Source organism: Cibotium barometz, chromosome 48 (assembly GCF_041138505.1).
Source record: "Cibotium barometz isolate CiBa-2024 chromosome 48, ASM4113850v1, whole genome shotgun sequence".
In the NCBI taxonomy this organism is placed as follows: Eukaryota; Viridiplantae; Streptophyta; class Polypodiopsida; order Cyatheales; family Cibotiaceae; genus Cibotium; species Cibotium barometz.
Genome location: NC_141093.1, coordinates 32046018 through 32065793, shown reverse-complemented (window position 1 = coordinate 32065793; position 19776 = coordinate 32046018). Strand labels below are relative to the sequence as shown.

The 19776-nt window shown below is 46.9% G+C and overlaps 1 protein-coding gene across 4 annotated transcripts in view; it reads right to left on the bottom strand.

The window, feature by feature from the left end:
• SIK1 (Protein kinase superfamily protein) overlaps nt 1–19776 on the bottom strand; it is an 80494-nt gene that overhangs the window by 39895 nt on the left and 20823 nt on the right. For all 4 annotated transcript variants that reach the window (XM_086785724.1, XM_086785725.1, XM_086785726.1 and 1 more), the window contains exons 6-9: nt 19600–19652; nt 18292–18354; nt 18134–18178; nt 17941–17976 (exon numbers count right to left, since the gene is read on the bottom strand). In XM_086785724.1, coding sequence (XP_086641850.1) covers nt 17941–17976; nt 18134–18178; nt 18292–18354; nt 19600–19652 — 197 coding nt within the window. The remainder of the gene's footprint in view (nt 1–17940; nt 17977–18133; nt 18179–18291; nt 18355–19599; nt 19653–19776) is intronic.

Here is a 19776-nt window from a genome sequence, read left to right as displayed (position 1 = left end):
GTTCCCCTCATCTCTGGACAGGCATGTTGCTGTGTCATCGGCGAACTCAGAATCACGCAACTCCACCTACGCACGGATGGGAAGACGCAGCCCTCATGGCCTCGTCAACAAACAAAAATAGATAAGGTGCAAGTGGACAGCCTTGTCGCACCGAGCGAGAAAGAAGAAATTTGTTTCCTCTGGCTCCCTAAATGAGAACCTAGCTGTGTAAAGCCAGGTAGAGCCAAGAAACACCTTGGACCCACTCCTTAGGGAATCCCATCTGGCATGTTGTCCCCTCCAGAAAGCCTAGACAGGCTTTCTCAAAATTAAGGAGAACAATAAGATCCTGCTACCTCAACCTCGCCAAAGCGGTCGCCTCCCAAAAAGTGAAGATTTTGGCTAGAATACTCCGATCCTGGATAAAACCCATCTGCGTGCCATGGATCAAATCGGGAAGGAAAGGTTGCAGATGCCAGCTGATGGCCTTGGCTAGGTTTGTAGGCGGTCCCTAGGAGGGTGATGGGCCTCCACGACTGAATCTCCAATTTGTCACCACACCCTCCTTGGGAATCAAACGGATCAATCCCTCTAACAGCCTCTCTGGCATGGCTCCCATGATCATAATCTCATTGAAGGTAGCTTTGAAGTTGCCATCCATGAGATCTCAGTGTTAGAGAAATAAGGAAACCGGAAGCCCATCTTCTCCTAGGCATTTTTCCCTAGGGAGTGCTGTCGGAGCCTCCACAAGCTCCTCTACAATAAATGGAGTCAACAGGGAAGTCTGGAGAAAGAAAGAAAGAAAGAAAGTTATATTAATGTCTATAGAAGACCCCAAGGGCCTATGAGACCAAAAGCAATACAATGGTACCATAGTGAGCCATGGAAAACTGAAAGAAAAAGTAAAATGAAAACATCTGACAGTACATGTGATCAACAGATGATCCTGTGTAGGGTGAGATATGTTGTGATCAGCTAATGACAATACCCGCCTCGGCCAGAACCAATCTAATGGTGGAGTGAGTGTCAGGCCTCTGTGATGGGAGCGTGCCATGTCGGCAAAGAACCTCACAAATCTGTCTCTGTGTGGTGGAGGGCCCTGATGCTCTGGGTTGGGGACGTCTGGCTCGCAAAATGGATCGAGCTCTCTCGCTAAGAACTTTGGGGCGTGGAGCTAGAGCGTGGGTACGGGTGGTGGGCTCTAATGTCATAGTAGAGGAGCTGTTGTGGACAGTGGATTCCGACATGGATGTGTGTACCACAAAGAAATCTGTGATGGCTCTCTGTGAGGTGTCCTGTCGAAGCCGGGGCTGTCTCTCAGCATGCTGTCTCAACACTACATCTCTATGTCGTCTGAGCTCCATCAAGTACACGCCCAAGCACCTCTGATTCTCAAACTGTATCACCCATGTGAGTGGTCTGAATCCCTCTCAGAAGAGAGAGTGCAATCTCCCTCGTATCTTATAGTAGTAAGCCAAGCAACTGAGCATATAATGGGCCTCATCCTCTATTGCTCCTATGGTGCATACTACATGTCCTCTCCTCATGTGGGATATCCTCAACTCTGCCAGTCTCTACTCTAAGGCGGTGGGAGGATACCCTGAGCTGACCGATCATGATCCGCATAGCATGTGACATGTGTATCTATATGTATCCCAGGATCTCAAAGAATCCATCCTCGGAGAGTCTCAAGAAGTGATCTCTGTAGAACTCACTCTTCTTACCAATCTCTGATTCTCTAACAGAGACACCCATGTCTGGTGTATGTGTAGCCTGAGTTGATCTAACCGGATGATCAGGTTGATCTCCTATCGTGAGAGATCAAGGTAGGGGGAATCCAGGCTATACTAAAACGGGAAGAGCAGGTCCATTTGTATGCCATGTGCATGAAACCACTCGACTACCTTAGAGTACCATGCATGTGTCGGTAATGGTGGCGGCCGTGTCGCTAAGGAGGGCAATCCAGCTCATCTCAATCGCTCCCTCTTCCTCTCGCTATATAATTGCATAGAGGACTCTAGTGCTAGTTGTGGGAGGCGATCTCTATCAAGCATGTGTACATGCTGAATATAAGTGATAGTCTGAGAAAGGGCATCTGTAACCAGTTGGGCCACCCCAAACTCTGCATGTAGAATGTCATGTGTTACAGATGGCTTACTCCTAATCATGCGTGACAGCATCATCACCTGTAGCCTCTCTATGCTCCTCCAGTGATCCTTCCCTAGGCCTCGCCCCCAAAAGGCTGCACCATACATAGCCGCTGGTCGTACTAGAGTATCAAAGAGCCAGCACTTAGTGTGAGGTTCTTGGAAATGTACCTGGAAATAGTCTCTCCATACGGGCTAGCGAGGCATGCCCCCTCGCAAGTTGGTCAGTGGCAGCCCTGGTCATGTGGAACAAAGGGCCTGTAAAAGTGACTCCTAGATATACATACTTCTGCACAATCTGAGATCTCCAATGGGGCATCTCTGTATATGAAAGAAAATCGTGAGGTGACTACATAAGATGTGTTGAAGACCATAACCTTGGTTTTGCCCAAATTGACTGTAATGTGATATGCAGCGGAAGTCTTTGTATTGGAAGATCCTGTCACACAAATGCTCACACCGTCTTCTGTATCCTGAGTTTCGTGAGTTTAGCAATCCATTTTAATACTTCAAACTTTAATGAGATATGAGAGAGAGATATGAGAACTGTACACCAGATTGGGTCCCGAATTACCCACTGAAGGGCCCCCTATCCCGATAACGAGATAGTATTTGCTTTATTTCTTTAGAGAGAATTACTGTGGACTGTAGATAAGCCAAACGCAAGATCTCGGAGGATCGGAGATTGGCTGAACTGTACACGGCTGTAGAAACACCTCGATGACCTGATCTCGAGCCTATGCACTCTTCCCAAGGGCATGAGGAAGGGCTGCACAGCTGAGGCTGAGAAAAGGAGATAATGGACTGTTCTAAGCTATGTTAGAATGTTGTAAATGCTTATGAATGCTGTGTTACCTTCACCAGATGACTGTTGCATGTATGGATGATGCACAGAAGGCTGGATACTGCTGTAGAACTGATGCAAGACTGAAAACGCACGCTGTAGGACTGAAACGCACGCTGTAGGACTGAAACGCAGGCTGTACTGCTGCCGGACAGAAACGCATAAGTGTACTGCTGCTGCTGGACAGAAACGCAGGCGTGTGCTGCTGCTGGACAGAACTGTAAACGCAGAGGTGTACGGCTAGACAGATGCAGAAAACGCTGGCTGAAGTCTGGCGTTGAACTGAGGCTGGACTGTCTGCTGAATCAGGGCTGATTTGATGCTGGATGCAGGCGCCTAGGGCTGTAGGGACTGCTGAACTGCAGGTTGTTGGATAAACAAGGCTGGCTGAAGCAACCTCAAGCACTCCAAGGGCTGGATGAGACTAGCCTAGTGCTGAAGGCAAGGGGAACTCCTAGGGCTGAGGAGGAAAGTTCTTAGCACACTGAAGACTGAATGATAAACTAAGCCCTATGCAAGCCTATTTAAACTAACTGGAGGTTGGTCAAGTTGGCTGGTCATTTAATAAAGTTTGTCTTTATAAATGACAATAAATGCTAAATAAATACTATAAAATATGGAAAATATACCAGATAAATCCTAGTAAATTCCCTACGACTTTTGGGATGTTCTAAATGATGCACACGCATATGAATGCATATTAAGCAGGATGCAGAGTGCTTTGTGATGCAAACCCTAAGGCTTCTACTGACTCTACATGCATGAATGATTCTCTCCAAGTGGGTTCACGGACTTGACTGACTGACTGACTTACCCGCTAAGGCTAAGGAATGACCTACGTAGCTCGTGCCTGACTTATCCTGGACCGAGGATGTACAATGGGGTCACGGCGCACAACAAATATCATCCTACTAGGTTCTAATATTGTACAAATGTTGCACTTCTGATGATGAGCCATCTTGTCACCATGCACTGAGTGTAGAGTGCATGTGACATTCCCTCCTGATTAGCTTGGCGGCAGGTTCATGGCTTCCAAGTAGTCCGCCAATAACTGGGGGTACTCCTGGAAGAACTCCTCGTCGAGCCATACGGCTTCGTGGGTGCCTCGATCTCGGAATTTCGTATAGAACTGACGTATCCGTCGACCGAAACCATGCTTCCATCGATGAAGAAGGATCTGCTCAGGCTCAATAACTTCTGCCTCGTCTACCACGTTTGCCTGCTGTTCATCTGAAACATCAAACACTTCTGGACCAACATATGGTTTTAGCCAAGAAACATGGAAAACATCATGCATTGTCCAACTGGTAGGCAACTTTAACATCATGGAGACATCACTTAACTTTTTGACTATTGGAAAAGGACCAAAACTACGGAATGAAAGCTTGGGACAATGTTTGCCCACTTGTTTCAATCTTTGTTTCATGATGCACCGAGAGACCCAATCCCTTCCTTGAAGTGGATATCTCGTCTAAACTTACATGCCTGTCTGTGAACTAAATGATGGCCAGGCTCAAAATTGAGGGCCAAACTGGGCTGAGTACCAAACTCTCCGGAATCGACATACTGATCTTCTAAGTCTTTTGCAGAGATGTTGAGAATGGTAGACTCTTGTGACTGGTCGGGATGCTGGTCTTTCTACTAAGAACATCTACTACTGGGTTATGCTGACCAGGGATGTACTTGATCATCCCTCCAACTTGTTGGAAGAGCTGACCCTGTCTAGTGTGCTGAGCACTCCACTGGGCACTTGGCATCGTCGGGAGCCACTTAAGTGCTTGGTGGTGTGTGGTGACTGTGAAAATGTGTCCATAAGGAACATGTTTCAAATGTTTGAGAACTGACTGCTGTTCTAGCTTGCCCTTGAAAGTCTTGGGAAGACAAAGAGGGAAACTTGCTAGGAGGTTCTGCTAACTGTGGGATACTGGGTAGGAGATCATCCTTAAAAATGTCTGCATGAGAAAGGAGATCTGCTAATTGAGGGACTAAAGATGATGAGACAGCGGTTATTGATGAGATAGAAGCTGTCTCAGCATAAATTAATGCTCCTTCTGCTCCCTTGCACATAGCTCGTCAGGCCTGGAGATGAGAAATCATAGGAGCACCAAGAATGCTCCTATCCCCCTGAATCATGACAGGCTCAGGAAAACCTTTACAGATAATAAAGGTGTCCTGCCCCCGATTGGGAATAGGTTCAGACTGACGAAACCAGCTCATGTTAGTAGCCAACTGGGGAGAGATGGCGTCCTCAGAACTGCCCATGTCAAAAAGGATTATGAACTGTCGGCCCTTGGCAGAGCCATAAGCTCGGATCAGGCTTTTCTGTGTGGTTGTTGCCTCACCCTCCTGCTTAGCATCAAGTACAACGGATAGCATGGAATGCATAGAAGGTAAGAGTTGAACTGTATTTGAGGTAGTAGGCGGGGCTGGAGGAGCTGGGGAGGCTGTGGCAACTGTGGCAGAAGAAGCTTTGGCGGCTTGTACCGCTTGCCATTTGTGGCAATTCTTCTTACCATGCCCTATAATATGACAAAACATCTATTTTCTGACTGGTACTTCCTTTGCTCTTCTGGAGGAAGATAACCTCCAGTAATGCCTGCTTTAGCCTTTTCATCAGGGGTTTTCTTAGGTTCTTTATCTTTCTTACCCCCTGAACTAGAGCTATTACTGTTGTCCTTCTCAGCATCTTTAGAAGACGTGTTACCTTTCCCTGTCTATGCAGCTGATTGCTGCTGCTGGGGTTTGGTACTGGACTGAGATGACTGCTTGGGCTTGCCCCCGTTAAGCGTCATTTCTTCATTCTGAGCGAGAGTTAGAGCCCGGTCATATGTACTTGGTTGAAAGTTACGAACTATGAACCGAATGTTAGAGTCCAATCCACGAATGAATTGCTCCATCTTAGCCTCCTCAGATAACCCTAACTGCTGTGCTAAAGTAATAACCTTACCGGAAAACTGAAGCACTGGGGATCCGTTCTGTCTGAGTCCATAGAACTCGTCTTTCAGACCGGTCATGTACTGGGGCCGGAGAAATCTGGTCTTCAGGTCATGGACAAAGATGTCCCAGTCAAAGGCTGTGACACCTATGGCCTGGTTTGTATGAATACTAGACCAATGCTGCCACCAAGTGACTGCCTCACCAGTGAGATGAGGAGCCGCTACGTGGACTTTGTCTTGTGGCTCTGTGATCTTAGCTAATGGAAAATGAGCATTAAACTGATGAATAAATTGATTAACTGATGAATGATCACACTTACCATCATACTTACTGAAGTTTGGTTGACTGCGAATGATGGTGGTTGATGCTGCTGCGGGACACCTATGAGACTGGGGAGACTGAGGAGAGCTGCTGATACCTCAAGTGTATGGCCTCCTTTTTCTGTTGGTGCTCGAGTAACATACATTCTCGATCAAGCTCACGTTGGTGTTCCCGAGCGGCGAGTTCAGCCTAACGCCGGTCTTTGTCGATCCTGCGTTGGGCTTCCTCGTAGTTCCGTCTTTCTGCTTTTTCTCTTTTCCTTCGGACCTCATCCTCTCTCCTTTGTTGTTCCATCTGAAAGAAGAGGGAGATGTAGCCGGGTGCTGCTGGGCACTGGCCTGGCCACATCTGAACATGGTACAAATCTAGTGACAATCCCATAGAAGTGACTCCAAAAATGGAGATGGACCAAATGGTAACATCCCCCCCCCCCGGCTTCTAAACAATTGACCTCAACTGAAAAAGCCTCAAGATATGCCTGCAAAAGCTGCGGGTAGTCAACGAAATAATCCTCATCTACCCACTTTGCATCAATGGGTAAATAGTTTTTGAATTTCATAAGGCGTCTCCTGGAAAGCTTCCCATGTGGTAGCTTTCTCTCCTTATGAAATACAATCTTCTCTGGCGGCTGGAGGATCTCCTCAAGCTCATCAATCTCACGCGGATCTTCTGTGACAGGCTCTTTTGGATCTGGCCCCACATACTTCCGCAAAAGACTCACGTGAAAAGCATTGTGAATCTTCCAATGACTAAGTAAAGCAAGCCTGTAGGACAGTTCATTGATCTTGTCAACCACTTTGAAGGGTCCATAATATCGAGTAGAAAGCTTTGGATATAATCCCTCTCGTCCTGGCTTCTTCCAAAGCCTAGCTTTCTCAAATTTTAGCAATACCCAATCACCTTCCTTGACTTGCATGTTCCTTCTATGCTTGTCGGCAGTCCTTTTATGCTTATCTTGTGACCTTGCAATGGCTGTCCGCACCTGAGCAAAGGCTACATCCAAGTCTCGGCTGCAAAAATCTCATCCTTTGTACGAAGGATGGGTGGCAAGACCACTCTGCCATAAATAATCTCAAACGAGGCCTTTCCCATGGAGGCATGTACCGTGTTATTGTAGGCAAAGTCTACAAGTGGAAGATACTTCTCCCAAGCACCTTTTTGATCTACCACATAAAATTTCAACAAATCCAATACAGCAGAATTTGCAGCCTCACTTTGACCATCTGGTTGGGGGTGATAAGCAAATGAGAACTCAAGCTTAGTACCCATGTTATCAAATAAAGCCCTCCAAAAGAGGCTAGTCCTGGGATCTCTATCCCCAATAATGAACTTAGGCATACCATGATGCTTGAAGATATGAGCAAGGAAACGCTTCACCATATGATCAACTTTAATGGTTTTCTTGACGGGCAAGAAGTGAGCTTGCTTGCTTAACCTGTCAACTATAGTCAAAATAGCATCATTTCCATACTGGGATCTAGGCAAATCCATAATGAAGTCCATAGTAATGCTTTCCCATGGCTGCAAGGGAATAGGCCTAGAGGCTTTTGCCTATCAAAATTCACTTTTTGGCAAGTAATACATGCGCGTACATATGCCTCAATGTCTTTATGCATGCTTGGCCAAAAGAAATATCTTTCTATCATGCGTATCGTAGGTGAAATACCTCTATGACCAGCATAAGGTGGAGCGTGACATTCCTCCTTAACCTTTGGACGCATATCCTTCACCACACATAAGCAGTTATCCTTCATAAGATAACACTCTTTGATCACATAAGAGGCATGCGAGTGACCAGCCATCAAATCAGTCCATATATGGGAAAAATCAACATCCAAATGATACAAATCGCGCATGGCAGATAAGTCCCCATGAGAGGCCACTGAAACTACAGCTATATAAGGCTTCCTAGACAAAGCATCTGCCACCAAATTCTTCTTTCCCGGAGTGTGTACAATCTGAAAATGAAACATGGAAAGAAAGTTTGCCATTCTCATTTGCTTCTCTGAAAGCTTTGTTTGAGATAGAAAATATCTCAAGCTTTGGTGATCGGTCTTGACTACAAATTCAGCCCCAAGAAGTTTGAAGGCATGAATTACAGTCGAGCTCTTTTTCATAAATGTCCATATGGATCTCGGCATCATGTAATCGACGGCTTTCATAAGCAACTCCATGACCCTCTTGATTTAGGACAGCCCATATACAATTCTCACATGCATCACATTCCACCGTGAATGGCTTTTGCAAGTCGGGAACAATCAACACGGGCCCACAAATGATAGCATTTTTGAGTTGCAAGAAGGCATCTTGCTCATTCGAAGTCCATTTGAAGGTGGCTTTCTTCTTTGTAAGATCATGCAATGGCAAGCAATCTTGGCGAAATGCCTGATGAATTGCCTATAGTATGAACATAACCCAAGAAAGCTACACACTTGATGTACATTTTGCAACTCTGGCTAATTCCAAATGGTTTTAATTTTAGCAGGATCCATTCTTACACCCTCTTTGGATACGATGTGCCCCAAATGGTGTATCTCTGAGAGGAAGAACTCACTTTTCTTAGCATTTATGAAGAGTTTATGCTTTCGCAACTCTTCAAACACTATAACCAAATGAGTCTTATGCTCCTCCTCGTTCTTGGAGAAAACCAAAATAGCATCAAAGAATACACCCGTGAACTTATGATGGGATCGAAATATCATGTCCATCATACAGTTGAATGTTGCTGGGGCATTGGTAAGGCCAAAAGGCATTACCAAGAATTCATACAATCCAAAAGCTGTCCGGAATGCAGATATACGGATATCCTGGGGTACCACACGAATCTAGTGGTAACCACTCCTCAAATCTATACAGCTAAAACAAGCCGAACCATCAGCTTATCCAAGATGTCATCTATGCGTGGGATTGGGAACCTGTTCTTGATAGTGTGCTTGTTTAGAGCTCGATAATCCACGCACATGCGGAAAGATCCATCCTTCTTTTGCACAAGAAGTACGGGAGAACAAAAGGGTGAGGAGCTTGGCTGAACCAAACCCTTTTCTAAGAGCTCATTAACCTGCTTCATAATCTCCTCTTGTTGTGCGGCACTCACATGATATGCGGGTTTGTTAGGTGGGAAACTACCTGGCACAAGATCTATGCGATGATCCTTGGGCCTCTCAGGTGGTAGTTCTCCTGGCAATGCATTGGCAAAACAATCTTTACATGCATTAAGAAAATTCAGCCTATCTTGAGTCAATACATCCACATTCACATTACTTTGTTCAATTTTGTCACGAACAAAAACCAAGTATGCGGAAAGACTCTTTTTCAGTGCCTTATTAATCTGGATGTGAGAGACAACTGGGATAGAATCCCCTTCCTTGCCAGCACCAATGACATGCGTGCGGCCTCTATGCATAAAGGTGATCTTGTTGGTTTTATATTCTTTACGGGGCTCAAGCCTATGATGCCAAGGCTTGCCAAGTAATACATCACATCCATTGAGTGGGGCAATCAAGAAATGCTCATGATCCAAATAACCCTGTATATGAATGCGTAACTTTTCTATAAGAGGAGTGACCAACACCTCTTCGCCAACAAAAGCTTCCTCTACTTCAATTTGGGATCCCATGTCCCCAATCTCTATGCCCAAGGCAGTTGCCATCTGTGTAGAGATGAAATTATCTATTGCACAATCATCAAACATGAATAAGGCGGATCGATCCTTGATTTATCCCCAAGCTTTGCATACCACTCTCTCCTTGCCATCATGCTCAGTAATATCCTGCACATTGGGTATGGCATGCACATTTGCCTTTGGTAGCTTGTCTTCATGCTTTTGCTTGTGGGTAGGGCATTGCCTAAACATGTGCTCTTTACTACCACAAGAAAAGCATTTCCCCTCTTTGGCATATTGCTCCCTTTGCTCGGGGGTTAAGCCAAACTTGTTCTTCTTTGGTGCAATGTCTTTGGATGGGGTTCTTTAAGCTTTACCACCCTTTTGGGCTTCCCAAAAGCTCTTTTAGGTGGTTGTCCACCTTTTCGCAGGTTTGGGACAGCCCTCTCTTTGCCCTTAGAACCTCCCTGATCCTGCTTAATTTTAAGCAGCAATTGCTCCGTAGCAAGAGCAGATGCTATGAGCTACTGAAGAGTGTGTTTCGGGTGCAATTCGATGCCCGAACGATAAGCTGGTTGCAATCCAGAGCGAAACTTCCTCTTCCTTTCATCTTCCGAGAGTTGCATAAAGGGAGTTACCTCAAGCAACACTTTCCAAAACTTGTTGACATACTGTTGCACACTTTCATTGTCTTTTTGCTCAAGTCTATCCCACTTTTGGGTGAGAGTTTGCTCTGCATTAGGAGGCAAAAATTGTGCATAAAATGTGTCCTTGAACTCTTTCCACGTGCAAATGGGATCTTTGGTGGTCTTTTCGGTGATCCACCACTGGGCAGTTGTTCCCTTCAAGAACATGCTTGCATGACGAATTTTAGACTTCTCAGTGAAGTCCTCATCACTCAAACTGTGCCACAAAAGCTAGCACCTTAGAGACAGCATACTCTCCATGAAAGGCATCAAATTTCATGGACTTGTCCCCTGCCTTGAACTCCTTGAGCTTTTTGGGATGTGATACATGTTCTTCTCTCTTTCTCTTCCCCTTATCCAACGGGGCAGCCCTCTTTGCATGGGCTTCATGGGCAACCAAAGATATTTCAAGAGGCACGGTGGCATGTGCATTATGAATCTGTGGCCCAATGTAACCGCTCCCTATAGGAGGCCTGGCAAACATTTTAATTCAGATCTCAGCAGAGAAGATAATTCCCTTTTGTTGTACTCCTAATGGGTGCAAACAGCAGGTACAAACAAGGCAGCTAGCCGGTACAAAGGTGACAGTCAACAGGTACAGTCGTGGCAAATGCAAATAGTAATAATCATGTGTTGTAGGACTGTAAACAGGTAATCAGCAGGCGGCTACAGGTGTTGCAGCCGGGAACAATTGCTGCAGCCGGGTACAATGCTGGCAGCCGGGTACACTTGCTGCAGCCGGGAACAGTGCTCGCAGCCGGGTGTACAGGTGCTGCAGCCGGGTTCAGTTGTTGCCAGCCGGATACAGGTGCTGCAACCAGGTACAGTTGCTGGCGATCGGGTACAGTTGCTGCAGGCGAGTACAAAGACAGCAAGCGGGTACAAGGACAGCAAGCCAAATCGACTTCCTTTTCTCCATACTGTAATCGCCTCCCTTTCATCCCCCACACACCCCCCCCCCCCCCCCCCCGCGCGCAATTACCTTCCATGTGTGGGGAAAGAAAAGTTTCCCATGCAATACATGCTTTAAATATTATTAAATCTTACTCAAAGGTTAGCTCTTGGGCACCCACACTAGAAAGTGTCCAGTCAATATTTTAAATGTGTGAACATCCAACCTTATAAACATTACGGTTTACATTACTTCATGGTTTTTACGTTTGAAAAGGCCAAAAAGGGCATTACTTACCACCTGTTCACACGCCACAACAACTCGTCAGCAGACAGCACACCCACGGTACACTAAGGGAATCCCCGTCCAGTATACTGGCACGTCATAGCAAGCAAACACACGAAAACAAGTCATGCGAAAACAAGTTTATGCATACAAACATAAATGCATGCTCACATGTAATGGACGAAATCTCCCTTTCATGAAACTTGTACAAGGATTTCTCGTCGGGCACAAAACTGGTGCAACAGAAATGTGAACTCCTGGTTTTCCTATGGAGTGACAATCCCATAGGCAAAACACACATCCTGGCACACGGGCCTTCCTATGGAGTGACAATCCCATAAACAAGGTTGGCACAAATATCAGTCCTACCATGGAGTGACAATCCCATGGATAAGACGCAATCCTGGTCATAGACGAGTGGCAATAAACAGGCTCCCGTCCATATGGCACAATACTGGTCACACACGGATGGCACAAAACTAGTTTCCGTCCATGTGACACAAGATGACTGACCCTTTCACATGGGGCACCGGCTTGGCCACGTGTGAACATGGTACAAATCTGGCCGCTCTATGGAGTAACAATCCCATAGAAGTGGCTCCAGAAATGGAGATGGACCAAATCGTGACACCATACTTGTGCATCTCTTCTTTGCATAATTCCATACATTTCTCCATGCATGCAACCAGGCATGCGTCCTTCCAAGCTTCCATCTCTTGTCGCATCTCATTTTGCAGTAGTTTGTGCATTTCCTCTTTGCCCTGGATCTTGGTCCTGACAGCATGAATCTCTTTTTGATGCTGGTTCAATGTCCTGTCTATCAACTTCTTTTGGTCTGAAAGGGCCTTCTAAGCCTGTTCTTCGATCTTGTTCACTCTGTCTTCAAGAGGAAGCACCATTTTCACAATCACCCACCTAAAGTTGTGGTCAAGTACATGGGAGAAGACAGAGCCGGCCCGATGCACGATGGGGTAAGGGCGGGAGTGGCTTCTAGTTAAGGATTCAACCATTAGTCCGAGGTAGGGACATTCTACATTACTAGCCACGACAGACATAAGGGCGGACGCCAGGCGAAAACGGGAGCAACGGAGGGCGAGCAGTGCGGAAATGGGAGTTGGAACCACACAGAGCTGAGGGCAAGCGCCACGTGGAAACGGGAGATGGGTAGCGCAGAGGGCAGGCGACAAACAGACCAAAAGGCGGCGACAAACAAAGCAAAGGGTGGATGCCAGGCAAAAACAAGAGCAACGGAGGGCCGGTGGCACAAAAACGGGAGGCGGAACCACACACAGCAAAGGGCGGGAGCCATGTGGAAACTGGAGACGGGCAACGCAGAGGATGAGCGATGGACAGACCAAAGGGCGGTGGCAGACAGAGCATAGGGCGGACACCAAGCGGAAACAAGAGAGCGCAGGAGGAACCACAACCCGCTCGCGCACATCCAACACCTGTGATGATAGGGGGTACCCGTGAGGAGAGAGCAAAAGAAATCTGTGGCAATGGCTCTCACATGGGGGGGGTCTGCAACAATGGATCCATCCTGGCCTTGCAACATGATCTCTCCAATGCCTGCCTCTAGGGCACCTGCAAGCTGAAGTTCTGAACCTGAGTGAAAACCCAGGCTCTCCCATACCTCCTCTATCTTGCTACATATCTTGGAATCCTGAATGAGGCTATCTAGGATCCAAGTGCTCAAATGTTTGTCCTGCCTACAGGGATAGGATAACGGTTCGTGATCGGAGAAAGTAATGTCTGCCAAAATACCAATCATGCCACCACGTCCACAAGCCCACTCATCTACGTAAAGCAGCCTAATCTGCACAGGTTAGGGCATCTACTCCTGTCAAATCTCCAGAAACACAAACTACTGTGGATGCATCCAAAATCCGGTAAATGCCAAGGGTCCTATCCCCTCAAAGCCAAAATCAACCCCTCCCAAGCCGAGTACTCTGTGCCAGAACTGTAGCTATTCCACCTCTGAGTTTGTCCTCTACCAACTCTAACATCATGTTGAAATCTCCACCCATGCACCATAAACCTGCCTGTGGGAGGGACTTGCAAACTATACTCTAGAAAGTGGCTCTACTTGCTACGACATTTGGCGCATATACATTCAAAAAGCCCACTCTGTCCTCTCGAATCCTGATGGTCACCCATTGAGCTCTCCCAGCGACAATGGTCCCTGAGTCGACCACTGCAGGTAATAACACTTACTCCATGCTCCAATCCGGCACCAAGGGGGTAGGAGAAGATCATCGCACCACTCTTTGGGGTGGAAGGCCTGGAGTGATGCAGAACCATACACATACGAATGGGAGCCACCGTCTCCTCGAAAATACCGGCTCTTCAACGGGGAGGCATTAGAAGTTGTAGTAAATTGGCTACCATAGCACACGCGCAGGGGGGGGGGGGGGGGTGTGTGCATTACCATTGGAGGGCTCCTGAGAGATAAGTGCTCGTAACGGTTCTCTTACAAAACCGTATCCTCCTGTGGCCTACCAGACCGACGGCACTGCTCTACTATGGAAGTCCAACGATGGTCCCGCCTCGGGCTAGCGGTCTGCCACTCTCTTGCACCGGGATCCTCTAAGGCCGGGTCCTGGTGCTCTTACGCCTGAGGCCAGTATGCCCCCCCACCCCCCTGGAGAGGATCTGAACTCGAAACGGGAGGGGAGACCACTGGAGGCACCCTCCTAGATGAGGAAAGGATCTAGCAAGGTGTCCCATCGGCAAGCAAATGAAGCATTGGCCAAGGAGGCCAGAGTACTCAATTCTCTACAAAATAGGAGCTTCCTAGAGGCAAGGAAGTGATACGGCATGAGGAACTAACTCCAGAGAGGCTATGCAGATACGAAGAGACAGAACCCCAGCCGTCCAAGCTAGAACCGAAGCGGCGGTGGGGGAGGATTCCATCACTCTTCCAATAACACCACCTATCACCGGGAGGAGAGGAAGGTATTCCTTTCTCAGACAAGGAAGAAAACTGTCACGGGAAAGCCTAAGACGCCAGCCAGAGGGTCGGACACTAGGTCAAAAGCCATGCTGCCACCTTGCAAAGAAGGCCTAGGCTGTACGCATTGCGATGGAGCTCAGCTGCATGACTCTATCCGATGCCACAGGTGAATCAAACTCAACTTGGTAATATCAGTGATCTTTCCAGGCTCGCCAATAAGGCTTGCCTGAAAAAGGTCCCTGAGCTGTCCACGTGCCAGGTGGCTACCCACAATCTTGCAGACCAAGCTGGAGGCCTCCGAGGATGCAACTATCGAAGCAAGGAGCTGGAGGTCCGCTTCTGAGAAAGAAAGGCAAGGGACGGCAGCCTCAGTCAGGTATGATGGAGCGGCTGCCATGAGTCCTCCTGGAGGTTCGAAGACCAGAAGTTGCCGAACTTATCGAAGAGAGAAACTGCCTGAAAGCTGAAAACACCTGCCAAGGGAGAGGATGAAGAGGATAGCGGGGTCGGGGGTGGAAGGGGGGAGCAACGGGCTGGAGTGGCAGAGGAAGCTCAGAAAGCAGAGGGAGGTGCTGAATGAAAAGGGGGCATGGGAGCAGGGGCGGCTCACAGTCGGGAGGAGGCGGCGGCGCAGGGGAAGGTGAGTAGGTGGACAGAAGGGCAGGGCAGCGTAAAGGAATTGAAGGGCAGTGGGGGAGAGCTCAGGCGGGAGGCGCACACTGGACGAGAGAGGTGGAGGGCAGTGAGGCAGGAAGCAGCAGGGAGGAGACAGTTGACGGTGAGGGAAGGGGGGCTGCGCACAGGAAGCGGCGGCGGGGGTAGCACGCAGAGGCAAGGAGGCGGAGGGCGACAGCGATGGAGGGCAGGTTGGCACACAGGGAGGTGCTTCAGCAGCTCATTTGTTTCACAAATAAAATGATCTTTTACTTATCCAAACCTTTACACCTTGTACCCTTTAAGATCTTAGGAAAATCAAACCACACACTTAATATACCACAAGTTTATGTTTAACTAGGATTCAAGATCACCATATTTCTAACAACCCCCAGTTGACCAATGGCAATCCTGATGGCATGGGATGTGTCTATAGATATCCACGTTTCTCAATGAAACCATCCTCCATGAGCCTCAAGAAGTGCTCTGACATAGACAGCCATGTCTTGATCGTGTGAAGGCGAGCCAAGCCAAGACAAATGATGGGGTTGATCTCCTGCCCAGAGACAACCAAGCAGGGCGCATCTAGGCTATACCCAAACGGCGGACGGCAATCCATCTGAAGACCATGTGAGTCAAACCAATTGGTGGTGCAAATACCAACATATAGTATGTCTCTCTTGTGCAAGCTGCCTGAGACTCAAATGCCAAGCTCAGGAGACGGTCTTCATCCAGTGTGTATACATGGTAGAGTAGGTGATAGTCTGGAAAAGAGCATCGGGACTAGTGGGACTGCCACACACTCAGCAAGTACCATCTCATCTGGTACTGATGGCTCACTTCTGATCATGTGTGAGAACATCATTACCAGCAATCTCTCTATCCTTGTCCAATCTGCATCTCCCAAGTCTAGCCCCCCAAAAATGAAGTACCATAAATCACAACTCACAAATGCAAATAGCCAATTCTTTGTGCTTGACTCCTGGAAGTGAGCCTGGAAGCACTCTCTCTCTAATCAGGTCACAGCAGCCTAAGCTCTCGCCACATGGACCTGGGCAACCGATCGCAGGAAGGTAACCCCAAGGTATACATATGAAGAGTCAAGGTCAACTCCATCACCTCTGTACATGAAAGACTGTCTAAATGAAATCTTATGTGAAGTGTTAAAAAGCATGATCTTGGTTTTGCCCAGATTCATTATTAGGTCCCTCTCTAAACAAAAAGGCTAAAGTGCATCAAGATGTCTGTGCAGCCCCTCTTCTGAATATGATATGAGGGCTATATCATCTGCATATAAGAGGATAAACACCACTGTCTGAGCTAGCCAAGAACCTGTGCCCCCAAGTCTGTCAATAACATCTGAAATCTCATCAATGTACAATCCATACATGTAGAAAAATAGGGCATCCCTGTTTGACCCCAATGGTGCTAAGGATCTCCCCAAATAGACCTTCCCAGACCCAACCAATCACTAACTCATACAATGCCATCACAACCCACGTCATCTGTGGCAGAAAATGGAGCTCCTGCAAACAGTACAAGAGCCATGCCCTAAGAACTGAATCAAAAGCCTTACGAGAGTCGACAAAGAAACAGTAGAAATGCCGTTTGTGTGACCTGGCCTCCTCAATAATAGCTCTGAGGGTGAAGATGTGGTCCAGTGTCAAGTGGTTCCTTCAGTATCCTACCTGACCAATGGCCCTCTGTCTCTGTCTCTGTCTCTTTGCCAAGGAGAGAGAAGAAGAAGAAGAAGAAAGTACATTAATGTCTACTAAAGTCCAAAGGGTCTTGTCTATGAGAGAGTGTCACAATGAATCCATTAATGTCTACTAAAGTCCAAAGGATCTATGAGAGAGTGTCACAATGAATCCATGAAGTAATTGTATCATGGAAAAAAAGATAAACCAACTAGCTACCTAAACAAAATAGTCATATGAGAATGAATGGTTGATGGATGTGGTGTGATAAAGACTTGCACATCTCAAGTGCATGCCCTCTATCTGGTAAAAGGGGGCAGCCTCTGCATCTGTGACCTCAACTTCATATAGGCTCTCCATATCCACTGCCTATGGCAGAGTGCTCCTGTGTCTCTGCAGGATCTCTCAGATCTGGAGCTGCAATGTGGAGAATTGCCTTGGCCCAAACAAAGAAAGAAAGGAAGAAAGTTGTATTAACGTCTTCAAAAGGCCAAAATGATCTATGAGACCAAAAGGTTACATCATATCCATGAGGTACATCATCCTGGGTACAAAATAGTAATAAAGAAAGATAACAAAAATCTAGAACTATAAAATCTGATCTAGGTACATGAGCAGAGAGCTCTCATATCACCCTAATACATCCCTCATGGGCCGCTGTGACATGGTGCTCAAGGTGGTAAAACTGAGCTGGCGCGAGAAGGTCCTGCGATGATGGGAGACGATGGCCCAGATCCTCTTGTGGTGGCATGGCCATGGGGTCTGGGGCATTCAGCTTTGAGCTCTGCATAACTCAGTGGCTCTGTTGAGAGAGAGAGAGAGAGAGAGAGAGAGAGAGCATTGCATAATCAAGTTTATATATCAAAAATCATTCAGCACTAAGGAGTCTTCAGTGCTTCAAGCAGAACTTCCACTCCAAAGATGACCTGGTTCAGAAAACCTACCCTCAGAGGATGCACGTTATACCTTGGAGGAAGCCCCTGCAAGCAGCAAAGAAAATAATCAAGACCATCCAACCACAAAAATGGCAGATAAAATAGTTAACAATAATGTTGATGCCTGGGAAGTTTCCTATGGGCACATAAAAAGTGCTCTTTATTATGAACTGGATTGCAAGACAAGTGAACTAGTCAGGACCTCAGCCATCTCTATCGCCGAGACTCCAAGAGACCACACATCAACCTGTCGCCATGATACATACAAAAGGTTATAGTGATTCAAAGTACAAAGCTAAAGTCTTCTAACAGTGTGTGTAATTACACATGAATCAAAAAGTACAGCTTCCAATATCTTACCTTCCCATCATAACGAGATCCTTGAATAACTTCTGGTGCCATCCAATGTGGAGTGCCAATTGACTGCAAGAAAAGCATTGATTATGAGCACCAATAACCAAGCTTTTAATGCGAAACCCTATTGGGTTACAGATTCAAAAAGAACAAAACCACAAATAAGTTTCGACAGAGAGCAAGCTCCAAACATGCCTGCCACAAACACCTCAAACAAAATAGGGAAGGCGCAAAATTCTTGGTGGCCGTTGTACCCAAGATGGACACATTGTGAAAGGGCCGACCACCTTCATTACAGTCATCTAGGCCATGGAGACACACCTTGCTGTAACAAGCTTGCCCCACAACAGACCTTTACAATTTACTTATTCTAACACAAGCACCCTGCAATAGAAAATGCAATGCACAACGTATCATTCATGAATGCTGTGCCTGTAGGTGCTCTGCAGTCTGCACTAGGGACAGAAAGTGGGCCGGTCCCACCTATAGGTTTTGTATTATTAGCTTTGTACAATGCTTTGCATGGTCTTGGCAAATTCTCTTGCCCAGGCATGACATACTGTGTTGTGCACACGACAAAAGCAATACCAGAAACCATAAGATTTGATCATGTGGAGACTTGCTGCTGATGTTCTATGCACACAGATGCCGCAGTCTTGCCCATACATGCACAATACTCTCAGGGTGCACAAGCATACACCCACAGCTGTTCCCTTAGCACACTATGCTGATGCCCTTGCTGAGAAGCATATAGCTCATTCAACACGCGCATCCACCTTGCTTCATACACAAATGCAATGTAAGCAAGCTTTCTCATGGGCTTTCTGCCTTGCAGCCCGCACAAGCCCAAGCCACCTTCATTTATTCGTACACTAGCTGCAAGCGCATGAGGGCTACTATGCCCAAACAGCTTCAATGTGCATGCCTTGCACACTCCTCTCTGTCCATCCCTAGTTGCATGTGTGCAAGGACCTGTTGCTTTTGCGAGCACTGATGTAGCCGTCTGCATTATTCCATTTCTATTCACACACACAATAAGAGAGGGAAGCTCACATCGATTTGAAGGGCTATGCTACATGTAAACTTATGAGCACTTGGAACACCTTGCTCTGACAATATGTTGGGCCTGCCACGTGATCTAGCTGTAAAAGCTAGGTTACTACATGCACACTTGCATCTCTGAAGCCTTGCTTTCTCAGATATTGGGCCCGCATACTGATCTTCTAGAACCGATTTATTCTACACCATCTAAATCTGCTGAGTCAATCCTACATGAACATGTACATACTTGAAGGATCCAGAAATCGAAAATACCGTGTTGCGTTTTGAAAGAGTCCTTGTCAATTGAGCTGCAACCCCAAAATCACCTGCATAGTAACATGCAAGGTCAACTTTCAGAGCAAAAGCTTCTTCTGCAAATTTAAGAAGGCCATACACCACCACATTCCTGGAAAACTACACATGAAAAGAGAAAGACCTACATTCTCAAGC